Source organism: Talpa europaea (assembly GCF_964194135.1).
Source record: "Talpa europaea genome assembly, chromosome: 11".
In the NCBI taxonomy this organism is placed as follows: domain Eukaryota; kingdom Metazoa; phylum Chordata; class Mammalia; order Eulipotyphla; family Talpidae; genus Talpa; species Talpa europaea.
The window spans coordinates 39,756,556-39,772,321 of NC_140078.1; the positions used below are offsets into that span (position 1 = coordinate 39,756,556).

At 40.9% G+C, this 15,766-nt stretch overlaps 1 protein-coding gene across 2 annotated transcripts in view; it reads left to right on the forward strand.

Annotated features, from left to right (window-relative positions):
* Positions 1–2,018: 2,018 nt before the first annotated feature.
* SYNDIG1 (synapse differentiation inducing 1) overlaps positions 2,019–15,766 on the forward strand; it is a gene marked incomplete at both ends in the record, with an annotated part of 114,201 nt that continues 100,453 nt past the window's right edge. For both annotated transcript variants that reach the window (XM_084247668.1, XM_084247669.1), the window contains one exon: positions 2,019–2,498. In XM_084247668.1, the coding sequence (XP_084103794.1) occupies positions 2,019–2,498 (480 nt within the window). The remainder of the gene's footprint in view (positions 2,499–15,766) is intronic.

Sequence of the window (15,766 nt, forward strand, 5' to 3'; positions counted from 1 at the left end):
AGAATAGTAACTTGTGATGGTGCTAAAATGTGGATCCTGGTTCAGTAATCCAGGTGGTGCTCAAAATTCTGCATTTCAACCAGCTTCAGGTGGTGCTAATCTAGAGGGCACTTTGAATAAAAACCATAGAGACACCTAAATTGAGGTTTCACTGAGTAGGGATTTTTCTAATCACTAACATTTTGAGTGTTATTTCAACAGACATTCATTGTGTACCTGCAACATGCCAGATGCTAAGAAGAGGAAAAGTTACACTGGTTCTACAATCAGCAGCTCCCGAGGCAGGGACTAGGGGAGGGTAGTGACCACAGTAGCTGTCAGGTTGGCAGAGAAGGATAAAAAAGGTGTGGTAAGGTAAAACCACAGTAAAGTTGATGAGAATATACCAGAAAAGGAGGCAGATTCTCTGGCTGAACAACAGCAGGTGACCCCATGACAGATTTGAAGGAGCATTGCCAAATATCTTATGTAAGCTACTTACTATAGATCTGGATAGAAGGACCTAAATCTGAAATCAAATTGAACTTCAAGAAGATTACTCTCTCTCATAGTCCACAAATCACAGACCATGTGAGAGGCTCAAGTTTGAGAGCCACCAGCAGCTTCTCTGTGGAAGGCAGAAGAGAAAGAAGTTTGGTAATTGGACCAGAAACACCCCTAAGCACACTGTGCTGACTTGGAAAGTGACCCAGCACAGATTATGATGCTCAGATGCATGTCATGCCTTGCATGTTGCAGGCACCCAAAAGACCTTTTCAAGTAGTTTAATGCATGCTTTTAATTCTCAGATTGTAAACGTGCCTCCAGAGCTAAATACTTCTTAGTCATGGACAGAGGTGGCAGTGCGTGTTTGGGCCTCTTAAATTAGACACAGCATCAGTTAGTTAATAACACTCACCATCACTCAGTACACCGACTGTAGTCTGCTTGACTAGTCATTTGTCAGATTTATTAAAATATTCTCTCAAATTTTCCATTTAGTCATAAAGTGTTTTTCTTCCTCTCCAGCTTTGATCAGTAGCTACCACCAAATAAAAGTTATAAGAAAATTCTTAAATTTCATAGAAAGCCTGAGTACCCAGAGTCCCTGGGGTGGAATGTTTTCCCACATAATAGTTATTAACTTGCAAATGGGAAAAGACTGAAACAATTCATTTTTTATCTTCAAAAATCGCAGGTTTGAGTAATTTCTTTTCTTTCTTAATATTTGCTGCCCTAGAAAAAAACTCAATCTAGGGAGAAATGATTAGAAGGACTTTTAATTGCATCCAAAACATGAGGATATCTCCTGAAGTTGAGCACTCTTGAGGCAGGGAAGTTTCTAGTTCAATTCCCTGACTATATTGGTAGGTAGGTATGAGTGTTGCATTAGTTCCATTACATAAGTGATAATGTACATGCGATTATTTCCTCAACTGGGGCATTTTGTCCATATACAATATTAATGATGTGCGTCTTCTTGTCATTTACCTTCTAAATCTATGTGCAGTGTTATTTCAAACCCTTTCTCCTCGAGTGTATATTTCTGCTCAGATAGCCATGGACTTGGAATAGTTGATCCCCATTACAGATTTATGGCCTTATATTCCCCGTGGACTGTTTCATGCTAATATGATTGGGTTCAGCATGGGTTTTAGGATGTCTTCTGGTAAAAAGGGGTTTCTCTAGAACTGCAAAGTTTCCAATTTCTGCAGAGTCTCCTTCATTTGGAGGCAGAGGCTTTATAGAGGTGCAGATAATCAATTTCTGGTTTACTCTGGCTGGCTGCTCTGATAGAGCCTTTTTAAAATTGGCAGGAGAGGTAGGCGAGGAATATCATCTGACTCTCCCAGCTACTATGCATATCAACTGGCCAGTATACTCTGAAATGAGAGTCTGGGGGATTAACTCTTTTTCAGGTGTGATTTTTCTTGTCTCATCTCTGCTTCCTCCTCCTGCAGGAGAAATGGGTCCCAAGAGGCAAGCGTGACCTTAAAGTCCAGCCCACCAGCCTGACCTCAGTCGGGGAGGAAAGCACCATGGATGGCATCATTGAACAGAAGAGCGTGCTGGCACACAGTAAAATTAGTGATGCTGGCAAGAGGAACGGCTTAATTAACACCAGAAACTTCATGGCTGAGAGCAGAGATGGCCTGGTGTCTGTGTACCCTGCACCCCAGTACCAGAGCCGCCGGGTAGTGGCTGGTGCTGCTCCAGCAACCCTGGACAGCAGCAGGAATGAGCCAGTCCAGCAGCTGTTGGACCCCAACACCCTGCAGCAGTCAGTGGAGTCCCACTTCCGCCCTAATATCATCCTCTACTCAGAGGGTGTGCTACGCTCCTGGGGGGACGGCGTGGCTGCTGACTGCTGTGAGACCACCTTCATCGAGGACCGGTCACCCACCAAAGAGAGCCTGGAGTACCCAGATGGGAAGTTCATTGACCTCTCAGCTGACGACATCAAAATCCACACCCTCTCCTATGATGTGGAGGAAGAGGAGGAGTTCCAGGAGCTGGAGGTCAGAGGATGTGTTTCTCATAGGCCTGTGGGATGGTGGTGGGTGTGTGGTGGGGACTCATGAGTGCCTGGCAAGAGTTAGGGAATGGAACACTTCTGCAGAAATGCAAAGAAACTGAACGTTTTCTCAGTACCTCTTAATTCTTGGACATTTGGGGAAGACAGAAGGAGTACAGAAAGGCTAGATGAACAAGACGCAGTGGGGGCTCTGGTAGGGGTTCCAGTCACAGGTCGTCCAAGATGATGGCTGTCAGGACAGGGCTACAGAGAAACTGAAGTGAGGTACAGAGGGACGCATGTTCCTAGGGCAGGAGAGGCTGAACGTGCTTGTGTAGGAACAATTTGGCAAGTGTTCTGCTTGTGGGTTCTTCACTTGGCACTCCAAAAGTTTCTACTAAGGGGTTATTGTTATGAATAAAACCTGCAGGGAGAAATAGCAGAAATTGGTAACCTAAAGGGAAAATGGGATGATTTATCACAGGAGTCACTTAGTCAACTGGAGGGCAGAGAGGGCATTTGAACTTCATGCTTAGAGGCTGCACACTGCACCTGATGTAATTCAGCCCAGCAGCTGCTGAGTGCTCAGCCCCCCCTTCTTCTTTGGTACAGCACTAAGGGAGCAAGAGCTCTGCTGCTAGGGTGTCAACAAAGGCACCCTCTTTGAGGGAAGTAATTCCACTGCTGCGAGGGTAGTGTGTTCCTCCAGGGGGTGAGTGGCAGGGGGAGAAAGACCAGCTATTCAGTCAATTTGGAGGAAGAACTTTCAGGAGGAAGTGTGTGGTCAAATGCAAAGGAATTTGGTTTTGACTAAAGTAGATGAAAACAGTTGTTGGTGGAAGGGGATGTCAGCACAGAGCATGCAGTATCAGGGTGGGGAGCTGTCCTGTGCCTCCAAGCCTGTGCGCAGAGGTCTTGCCTGCCAGGGGAAGGCAGCACACTCCTTTGCTGAGAGACAAGCAAGCTGGAAAGAAAGTCGGTAAATCAACTGCTCTGGGTTGAAAGAGGAAGGAGATGGCAGTGGAGCCTGTGGGAGTTTGGGGACATGAGGAGACCGAAGAGAATTCAGCTAGTGATGGGAGGAGGTGACCATTCTAGAAGAGACCATTGGATAAAATGGCAAGTTGCAGTGGGTTCACCCTGAGCTCAACTCAAGAGTGTTACTCCTCTTTCTTTCAGCTTTGCATGAGCTTCTGATAGAGCTTGCATATGAACACAACCCAAGACTAAATGAATGTGTTTTCATAATGTGTCTGAATCCGCATTTTTGGTAAACAATTACTGAATCTATTTTATTGCAACAATTTTCACACAGTGACCTCAACCAGTGTGTGTGGTTTTGGAAATATGCAAAGCTCTGAAACCCACTCAGAGAGCCTCTCAAGAGAAATGCCAGGAAGTGGGTGGCTCGGGTAGCAGGGTTTTCTACCCAGTTGGTCCAAGGCTTTGACATGTCATGCAGGCCTCTGGGGGGTGAGCTTTGCCCCAGCTGTGTTCTCTGACTTGCCAACAGCAGTGGTAGTACCACAGAAGTGATTCTTTAAATGAGGCAGCAACTGGATCTTTAGTCATAATAGTAGTGCTGACTGTGTTCATATTTTTATAAGATGGAACATGTTGGCGTTGGACCTCAACAAGAAAAGGTACACCCAGTGATATTAGTGAAACAGCAAATAGTGTAAAGATTAGGCTGTGTTTTAGGCATCTGATAGAATTTTCTGGTTAATATCAAAGGAATGAACCCAGACCAAGAAATGGCTCCTTTCACAGGGAAGGGGGGAAATCAAGAAAATCAAGGCATAGCTATAACTGCTATTGTCCTTCGGTGCTGCTTAGAACACCCATGGAGGATTTCAGGGGGCCACTCTGAGTTAGGAAATCTGTAAAAGGAAGCATTCTCTTAGCAACATTCTTATAGTACAGTAATGACACTTTCTTTTTCTGCAAATGAGGATAGTAACAGTTGAGAAGTGGCATCTTGCCTGCAGTGATTGTTCTTAGGTTTATTCTTATTTCTTATAAAATAATAAAGGAGCATGCATCAGCATTTGCTATATAACAAATCACCCCCAAATCTAGTGAATATAGTGGTGGAAAGCAATAGCTACTCATTTAGCTCATGGTTCTGAGGGCCAACATTTTGAGTGAGTCCCAACCAGTGGTGGTTTCCTGCCTGGTTTCCCGCAGGTCCCCCATCTCTCTGGGGGGATATGTCTGGCCATTGGCTTGGGTGACAGAGGTGACTCTTCACCAGCCACTACAGCAGCTTCATCACCTGGCAGGTGTGTTAGGAACCCCAAAAGCAACAGTAGATAGGAGTCCCAAGGCAGAGGGCTCTTCAAGTCTTTCTGTGTCACACATGTTGTTTACTGACTAATCCAAAGTCAGTGTGAGAGGGAATATTTAGGGTGATAATGTGGGAAAGTGTCAACAAATTGGGGATCAATATCTGTTGTCATCTACCACAAGCAAAATATTTGGACTATTTGGCATAATTTATTTTTAAGACCATCTAATTGAAAAGCGTGATGGCAACCATAATTATATTGTGACTGGGCCATAAAGCCTAATACCCATGGATCCACAGCTCTTCCCACCAGGAAGTTCTACTTCACACAAAAGAAAAAGAGGGGCCTCCCTGATGGCGCAAGGGGTTAAGTCTCAGTATGATGAAGCTATCCGCAGCCACTGCAGCATGAGCTCGATCCCCGGCCAGGGAGCTAACTCACTCTCCTGTCTTGCTTACTGCTCCCCTCAGCAGTGTGTTTCAGTAGATCTGCCTGTTCTGCTCCCCACCCTGTCTCTGGTGAATCCTCTCACCCCCTGCGCCTCTGGCCTGCACCCCAGTTCAGTTCTTATGTGCATAAATAAATAAATCTTTAAAAAGGAAAAAGAAAAACAAAGGGATTTGACTTCTTTGGGAATTCTGGAGCTTCTATTGGTCTATATTAAATCAATAGCGTTTCCTAAAAATCTCAGTTTTCAGAAAGCTGTTGCCCTATCATGTAGCGCCCTTCTCTGTCCCTTTATCACTCTCCCTGGAGAGGTCCCATCCCCAGTGTTTATAGTGGGACCACATACACACAGTTTTGCAAGAGAATATGGCATTCTCAGGTTGCCACCCAGGTCGTGGTCTTAATGGGAATAGTTCCTGTAGCTAATTTTGAGAAGCTTTGTGGAAAGGCCTCAGAGATTATGATTTTCTCCACTCTCTCCTAGAAAAGTGAGCTGCTAGTCACATTGAACTATCTGAAGGGGGCTCATATCAGTGAGGGAGATCTCAGGGGACTCTGAGGATTTTGTGTTCAGAATGGACAGGCAGGCCTCTCTCCTAGGGCACCCTGCAAGGTGGTAATTGGGCCTCCTTTCCCCGCCTAAGTCCTCCTCCCTGATTTTTGACCACTGCATCATCCAGTTCCCAGCCCGCTGCTAAAGCTGCCACTTAAAGGAACACCAACAGCAGGCAACCCCTTCTCCTTTTCGCACAAATCAGCTCACACAGAGAGATTTCAGACAAAAGGAATAAAGCAATTCTGGCAAAATATAGAATGTGAGTTTAAAGCTATGAAATAAAGTGGTTGAAGTTCAACCTGGAGAGGCTAACTGCCCTCTTGCTGTTACAGATGCTTATCAAATGTCCAAAGGCAAATTATTACCATTCATTTATGACAATGCAAAGCCTTTAATATCCCAGAGCACATGGACTGCATCACTATGAAACAGGGCCCAGAAGGTTTGGGCTCTTTCTTCTCCCCTGAAGAAAGGAGAAGGAAGATGTTTACTTTGGAGCATCTGCTGTGCCAGGCCCTACCCGGGCACTCTGCCCACTAACCCTGGCAGCAACACAGGCCACAGGTACCACTGCTGTCTTTCTGGACACAAGAGGGCACTGAACTTGGGAGGAGTCCAGAGTCACATGGCTGGCTTTGCTGGCAGCTCTGGTATCTCAGCCCTGCTCATTCACTCATCTTCTGGTGGTGACGCTGTTCTTCCTGTGTCAGGAAAAAAAAAAAAAAAAGTGTTACAGTGAGCTCAGTGAGCTGCTGTTTGAGAGTTCAGAGATAGTACAGAAGGGGACAGATGAGGGGTAACCACAGGCCACACTGTCCCCTCTGCAAACCCCCATGTAGCTGCCCAGCACTACCCATTAATAACCTGAAGCCTGTTGGGAGACAGGATCTCACAACTACAGTGGAGCAAGGCATGGGCCTCATTTGTGAATATGAATTAGGGGGAGCCCTCAATAAACACTGAAGAAAATCCAAAAGCATGGATGAGACAGAACAACAACAAACACAGAACTTTTGATCCAGAGGAAACAAAGAATTCAGAAAAGAATCCAATAGTTAAAAAATTATTTTTGATATGACTATTGGCCATTTGCTTTCCTTTTTGGAGAAGTGTCTTTTAAGTTCTTCTGCCCATTCTTGACTGGATTGTTTACTTTGTTCTTATTGAGTCCTGTGAGTTCTTTTTTATATCTTTGTGGTCAGTCCCTTATCAGTTGAATGGTGTGCAAAGATTTTTTTCCCAGTCAGTGGGGTGTCTCTCTGTTTTGGTTAATGTCTCTTTTGCTGTACAGAAGCTTTTCAGTTTGATGTAATCCCAGAGGTGTTTATCTTTTCCTTGACTTTCTTTGCTTTGGGTGATGAGTCTTTAAAGATGTTATTGCGATGTATGTCTTGCAGTGTTTTACCTATATTTTCTTCTATATATTTTATGGTTTCAGGTCTTATGTCCAGATATTTTATCCATTTTGAGTTGATTTTTGTGCATTTTTGTGAGAGATATAGTGGTCTAGATTCATTCTTTTGCATGTGGTTCAATAAATTGTCTAGCACCATTTATTAAATAAACTGCCCTTGTTCCATTGCATATTCTTTGCTCCTTTGTCAAAGATTACTTGGCCATATGTGTGTGACTTTATTTCTGGGCTCTCTATTTAGTTTCTATTAGTCTGTGTGTCTGTTTTTGTTAGAATACCATACTGTTTTAATTATTATGGCTTTGTAGTATAGCTTGAAGTTTGGAAGTGTGATATCTCCATTCTCCTTTGTTTTCACAAGTAGGGCCCTTATAATCAGGGAAATGCAAATCAAAACCACAATGAGACCACACCTTACACAAGTAAAACTGGCACATATCAAAAATAAAGCAACAACAACAAATGTTGGCAAGGATGTGGTGAAAAAAGAACTCTTCTATATTTCTTGTGGGAGTACAAACTGGTCCAACCACTATGGAAAGCTGTCAGGAGGTTCCTAAGTCTACTGAAAATGGAGCTACCATATGACCCAGCAATTCCACTACTAGGGATATACCCAAAGGACACAAAAACATCAATTCAAAAGAACACCTGTACACCTATGTTTATTACAGCACTATTTATAATAGGCAAAACCTGGAAACAACCCAAATGCCCAAAAATAGATTACTGGATCAAGAAGATGCGGTATATATATATATATATATATATATATATATATATATATATAATGGAATACTATTAAGCAATCAAAAAAGATAAACTAATGCAATTCATAGCAAAATGGATGGAGCTAGAAGGGATGATGCTCGGTGAAATAAATCAGAAGGAAAAAGAAAAATATCGATGGTTTCACATATAGAAAGAATATAGGGGAACCAAATAAGATATCAGGGAAAAATAATAACAATACAAAACAAAACAAAAACAAACAGAAAATTATAAATCAGAGACATCCTGTAGGAGAGGAGAAGGGAGAGGGATCAGAGGGAGGGAGGGCGGAGCACAGCGTACTTTTGTGATGGTGCACGGGTGCATTGGTGAAGGATATTCTATGGGGACTACACCTGGGGGGGATCAAACATTGTTTAAAAATGGACAATGATGTAAAAATTATAAATAAAAAGAAAATTATAAATAAATAAATAACAAATAAAATAAATAAAATTTATAAATAAATCAATAAAATAAAATAAATAAAATTTAATAAATATTTTTGTATCCCTCAAGAAATTTGAAGGGATAATATTTTGGAGAGATTTTTGTTTGATTTTGTTTGCCTCAATGGCTGACACCTCAAATATTATGTGAAAGGAAATAGAGAGAGTGAGCATTCTGCCTTTCTCCTGATCTCAGGGGAGACGTGATCTCCTGATCTCAGGGGAAGCTTTCATGATGAAGGATAACGTTGTCAATGCTTCTAGTCAGGTGTTGAAAGTTCTCTCTTATCACCTTAGCTGAATAGTTTAAAACAAAATGGGAATTTTTTTATTTAATCTATCTCTATATCGATTATTGCATGTGAGGCTTTGGCCCTTTAATCTACTAATATGATTTATATCATTTCCTGATTTGCATATATAATCCCCATGCTTGCAGCTGGGGATAAATCCCATTGGTCACAGTGTACAGTCCTCTTTAAATAGTGCTAGCTTGATTTACTAATAACTTGTCAGGGATTTTTTGTTGTTGTTGTTGTTTCTGTCCATGAGGGGTATTGGTCTGTGATTTTTTTTTCTTGCTATCTTTTTCTGGCTCTAATATGATAGTAATAGTAGCTCATAGAATGAGTTGGGAAGTGTTCCTCCCCCCCATTGCCTGAAAGAAATATTATTTTCTTTCTTTTTTTTCTTTAAAGATTTATTTTTTTATTGATACAAGCACTGGGTACAGTCAGAAGTGCGGGAGAGTGAGAGAATTCACCAGAGCCAGAGCAGGGAACAGAACAGGCAGACTGACAAAATACACTGCTGAGGGGCGTAGCGGTTGGCAGGAGAGGTTTGCGCGCCATGTGGGACCCTCGCCGCCTGCCGGCGATCGAACCGGCACTGCAGAGGCTGCGGGCAACTTCGCAACCCAGCGCTCAACTGCTGCGCCACAGGGGAGGCCCAAAAATGGATATTTTTTTTTCATTTTTTATTAAGTTCAAAATATTTTCTAATATTCTTTATGATTTATCTTACTAATGTGTTCTGTATAAAAGTGTTCTTTAGTTTCCATATAGTCAAGGAGTTCCCTCAATTTTTTTCTATCTTTTACTACTTATCTAATTTCATTTGTTTGAGGAGCATAGTTTGTATGTCTCCTGTAAATTTATTGATAATTAATACTAAGACTAATGTATAAGGAGTTCTGGGAAACGTGCCATGAGCACTTGAAAAGAATGTGTTTTATCACTATGTGACGTAGTGTGCAAATAATTGCTCATGTTGTCCTTTATCTGCCTACTTGTTGCATCAGTTTTATCAGCTTTTTTCTTCATCTATTTTGGGGCTCTGCTGGTAGGTACATTCATAAATTACTGTAACTGTTAAATCTTGCCAAAGTAGTAACAATTTTATCATCACGAAATGCCCCTCTTTGTGTCTACTATGGTTTCTTAAGTCTTGTTTTGTGTTATATTAATATAACCACTCCAGTTTCTTATGATTACTTCTGTAAGATAGCTCTTCTTCCATCTTATTTTTGGCTTAAAGTTTTCTTTTTTCTTGGATTTATAGTATGTCTCGTCTAGAAAGCAAATAACTGGATCTTACATTTTTATTTTTTTTATTTTTTTAATAAATTTTATTTTTATGTTCCCCATACAATTGCAACCACCTGATTTTGACCCCAATCCCTCCCTTCCCCGCCCCCCATCCCCGATAGAGTGTCTCTGGTTTATAGTTTTTTGTTGATTTTGATTTTAACTTTCTTATAGTTATTCATTTTCCTGGTCCCTTATTTAAGTTTTCTAGATTCCTGCTATGAGTGAGACCATCCGGTATTTTTCTTTTTCTTTCTGGCTTATTTCGCTGAGCATGATCCCTTCCAGCGCCATCCATGTTGCTGCAAATTGCATGTGTTTATCTTTTCTGAATGCTGAGTAATATTCCATGGTGTATATGTACCACATCTTCTTCTTGATCCAGTCATCTATTTTTGGGCATTTGGGTTGTTTCCAAAGCTTAGCTATGGTGCAGGTGCTCTTTGGAATTGATGATTCTGTATCCTTTGGGTAAATACCTAGTAGTGGAATTGCTGGATCATATGGAAGCTCTATGTTTAGTAGGTCCAGAAATCTCCACACAGCTCTCCATAGTGGTTGGACCAGTTTGCACTCCCACCAACAGTGCAGGAGAGTTCCTATTTTTCCACAACCTCAGCAACATTTGTTGTTGCTAGTTTTTTTAATATGTGCCATTCCCAATGGTGTAAGATGGTATCTCATGGTAGTTTTGATTTGCATTTCCCTGATGACAAGTGATGTTGAACATTTTTTCATATGCCTGTTGGCCATTTGCATTTCCTCTTCAGAGAAGTTTATTTTTAGCTCTTCTGCCCATTTTTTGACTAGGTTATTTTCTTTGTTGTTGTTGAGTCTCATCAGCTCTTTGCAGATTTTTGTGATCAGTCCTTTATCATTAGTGTTAGGTACAAAAATGTTCTCCCAGTCAGTGGAGTTTCTCTTTGTTTTTGTTATTGTCTCTTTTGCTGTGCAGAAGCTCTTTAATTTGATGTAGTCCCAGCTGTTTATCTTTGCCTTCACTATCACTGCTTTGGGTGATGTATCTGTAAAGATGTCTTTGATGTGCAAATCACGTAGTGTTTCGCCTATATTTCCTTCTATATATTTTATGGTTTCAGGTCTTATGTCTAGTTCTTTAATACATTTTGAGTTGATTTTTGTGCATGTTGTGAGGTAGTGGTCATGCTTCATTCTTTTGCATGTAGCGACCCAGTTTTCCCAGCACCATTTATTGAACAAACTTTCTTTGCTCCAATGCATAGTCTTTGCTCCTTTGTCAAAGATTAGTTGACCATAAATCTGTGGGTTTATTTCTGGATTTTCTATTCGATTCCATTGGTCTGTATGTCTGTTCTTGTTCCAATACCATGCAGTTTTGATGATTATGGCTTTGTAGTAGAGTTTGAAGTCTGGAAGTGTGATGCCTCCATTCCCTTCTTTCTTTTTCAGGAGAGCTTTGGTAATTCGGGCTTTTTTGTGATTCCATATGAATTTCATCAATAATTGTTCTATTTCTTTGAAGAATGACATTGAAATTTTGATTGAAATAGCATTGAATCTGTATATTGCTTTTGGTAGGATGGCCATTTTAATAATGTTTATTCTTCCAATCCATGAGCAGGGGATGTCTTTCCATTTCTTTGTGTCTTCTTCTATTTCTTTTAACAGTGTTTTATAGTTTTCTTTATATAAGTCCTTGACCTCTTTTGTTAGATTTATTCCCAAGTATTTGATTTTTTTTGTTTCAGTAATAAAAGGGATGGTTTTTTTGATTTCTTCTTCTTCAGATTTATTGTTTGTGTATAGGAAGGCTACTGACTTTTGTGTGTTGATTTTGTATCCTGCCACTTTACTGAACTGACTGATGAGTTGAATTAGTTTTTCTGTGGAGTTTTTGGGGTTCTCTATGTATATTATCATATCATCTGCAAATAGTGATAGTTTGACTTCTTCTTTTCCTATTTGGATTCCTTGGATGTCTTTCTCTTGTCTTATTGCTCTGGCTAGGACTTCCAGTATTATATTGAAAAGCAGTGGTGAGAGTGGGCATCCTTGTCTTGTTCCAGATCTTAATGGAATTGCTTTCAGCTTTTCACCATTGAGAATGATACTGGCTGTTGGCTTCTCATAGATGGCCTTTATGATGTTGAGGTATGTTCCTTGTATCCCAAGAATTTCAAGGGCTTTTATCATGAATGGGTGTTGCACTTTGTCGAAAGCTTTCTCAGCATCTATTGATATTATCATATGGTTTTTATATTTCTTTTTGTTGATGTGTTGGATAACGTTGATTGATTTTCAGATGTTAAACTATCCTTGTGTCCCTGGAATGAATCCTACTTGGTCGTGGTGAATTATCTTATGGATACATTGTTGGATTCTGATAGCTAAAATTTTGTTGAGGATTATTGCATCAGTGTTCATTAGGGAGATTGGCCTGTAGTTTTCCTTTTTTGTGTTGTCCTTATTCGGTTTTGGTATTAGTGTAATGTTGGCTTCATAGAACGTGTTTGGTATTGTCTCTTCCTTCTCAATTTTTTGGAAGAGTTTGTGAAGGATAGGCACCAATTCATCTCTGAATGTTTGGTAGAATTCGTTTGTAAATCCATCAGGTCCTGGGCTTTTGTTTTTGGGGAGGTTTTTGATTACCATTTCAATTCCGCTGCTTGTAATTTGTCTGTTTAGGTGTTCTATATCTTCTTTATCTAGCTTTGGGTGATTGTAGAGTTGTAGGAATTTGCCCATCTCCTCTAGATTATTGAACTTGTTTCCATACAACTCTTCATAGTAGTTACTGATTATTCATTTTATTTCTGCTGTGTCCGTTGTAATTTCTCCTCTTTCATTTCTGATCCTGTTTATTTGTGCTTTCTCCCTTTTTTCCTTTGTGAGCCTGGCTAGGGGTTTGTCTATGTTATTGATTTTTTCGAAGAACCAGCTCTTGGTTTCATTGATCTTTTGGATTTTTTTTTAGTTTCAATTTCATTTATTTCTGCTTTGGTTTTTATTATTTCTTTTCTTCTACTGGTTTTGGGGTTTTTTGTTGTTCATTTTCTAGATCTTTGAGCTTCGAGATTAGGTTGTTTCTTTGAGTTCTTTCTTGTTTCTTAATGTGAACTTCTATTGCTATATATTTTCCTCTTATTACTGCTTTTGCTGCGCCCCATACATTTCGGATATTGGTGTCCTCCTTGTCATTCAATTCAATGAATTTTTTAATTTCCTCTTTGGTCTCCTCATTAGTCCAGTGGTCTTCCAGTAGTGTGGTTTTTAGTCTCCATGAGGTAGGAAAGTTCCTTGCCTTCTTTTTATGGTTTATTTCTAGCTTGATGCCTTCATGGTCAGAAAAGATGGTTGGTATGATTTCAATCTTGGTGTATCTGTTGATGTTTGTCTTGTGCCCCAGTATGTGATCGATCCGGGAGAATGATCCATGTGCGCCTGAGAAAAATGTGTACTCCGTATTTTGGGGGTTTAGTGTTCTATAGATGTCTGTTAAGCCCAAATGCTCTAGGTCCTTATTTAGAGCTTTAGTTTCTTTACTTATTTTTAGTCTCGTTGATCTATCCATTGTTGATAGTGGTGTGTTGAAGTCTCCCACTACATATGTGTTTTCTCTGATGTCTGTTTTCAGAGATGACAACAGTTGTCTGATATATTTTGGTGCTCCTTCGTTTGGTGAGTATATGTTAATTAGTGTTATTTCTTCTTGAAGTATTGTCCCTTTGATCATATTGTAGTGACCGTTGGGATCCCTTTTTATTTTTTTGAGTTTGAAATCTGTTTTATCTGATATAAGTATAGCTGTTCCTGCTTTCTTTTTTGGTCCATTTGCTTGTAGGATTGTTTTCCATCCTTTAACTTTGAGTCTATATTTATCTTTTGTAGCTAAATGTGTTTCCTGGAGACAGCAAAAGGTTGGGTTTTGTTTCTTAATCCAGGCTGCAATTCTGTGTCTTTTTATTGAAGAGTTTAGTCCATTTACATTTAGGGTTAATATTGATATGTTAGCATCTGTATTTGCCATTGTGTTTGTCTTTCCTTTGATTTTATTTATTCTTTTAATATCTTTTTTTTTTCCTTGACTTCTTTCATTGTTATTCGTACCTCTGAGGTTCTGGCTTTAGGATTCCTTGTAGTATTTTTTGGAGTGGGGGTTTATTGGTAATGAAGTTCCATAGTTTCTGTTTGGTTGGGAAGGTCCTTATTCTTTCTTCATAGAGGAAGGAAAGCTTTGCGGGATAGAGAATTCTTGGTTGGCATCTGTTTTCTTGGAGTCTGTTGACTATGTCCTTCCACTCTCTCCTTGCCCGTAGTGTTTCTTCAGAGAAGTCTGATGTCAGCCTGATTGGTTTTCCTTTGAATGTTATTTGTTTCTTCCCTCTTGTCAGCTTCATTATTTTTTCCTTGTCCTGGATTCTTGGGAGCTTCACTATTATGTGTCTTGCTGTATTTTTCCTTTCGTCATGGAAGTTTGGTGTTCTTCTTGCTTCTTGTATATCAATTTTCAGCTCCTCCTTCACATTTGGGAAGTTCTCTTCAATTATCTCCTGGAATAATTTCTCTGTTCCTACATCTCTCTCCTCTCCTTCTGGTATTCCTATAACTCTTATATTTCCTTTCCTCATGGTGTCAGATAGTTCCCGAAGTCTTTCTTCGTTCTTTTTCCTTTGTACTTCTCTTTCCTTTTCTGTTTTGGTTCTTTTTATTTCTGTGTCTCCAAGAGAACTTATTTGTTCTTCCATTTCATCTATTCTGCTTTCATTGCTTTTCCAAGAATTCTTTAGTTCTTCCATTAATTCTTTGATCTCCTGCATTTCTTTTACTTCCCTCTTTAGGGACTCAATTTCATTCTTCTGATCGTTGATTATTTTTCCCTTATCATTGTTTTCCTTTATGAGTTCTGTCATTTTTTTAATCATGGCAATTTTAAATTCTCTTTCTGAAAGTCTCAGAAGTTCTTCCAAGTTACTGTCGTTGCAATCTGGGGGCTGGTTTTCTTTTTGTGGTGTGCTTCTTTCCTGAGGAGTTGCTATGTTGTGTGTGGTTCTTCTACTCCCTACTGTCTGTTTTCTAATTTGCCGTATGCGTTGGGACACTGTGTTGCTGGGACTGGCCGGCATCTTGGGTGAGCTTCTCTTCTCCCCTCTGGCTCCTCCGGGAGCCATCTGTCAGTTTCAAGCAGTCTTTACTGAAGAAAGGTCCCTGTTCTAAAATGCCGATGTGGGGACACACTCCCCTGTGCGCCTGGTCTGCCCCGGCAGTGGGTTCCCTCTCCCCCTCTCGGCTTGGACTGCAGGCCAGAGGTGTTCTGGTGTGGGCGAACTTCCCCGGCTCACCTTGGCTCCTGAAGGAGCCTTCTGCAGGCAGTCTTTACTGAAGAAATGTCCCTGTTCTAAAATGGTGATGCGGGACACACTCCCTGTGTGTCCAGTCTCAGGCACACTCTTCTGCGTGCCTGGGGTGCCCCGGCTTTGGGTACTCACTCCCCCTGCGGGCTCAGACTACTGGTCGGCAGGGGCCCGGCATGGACTAACTTCCCAGCTGGCCACTGGCTCCTCCAGGAGCCTCTGCTGGTTTCAAGTCGCTAGGTGGCATCAGAGATCTCTCCTAGAGCTCTTGGGAGCTGTTTTTTTTTTTTTTTTCACCCCGTGGGACAGGAAACAGAGTGGGAATGGTAGGGTAAGCCTCAACGGCTTTGGGGTGCTGTGTCTGCCTTGTGCCCCACCATTGTGGAGAACCCACGCCCCAAATTTTGTGCCCCGGATCTCAGTTCCAA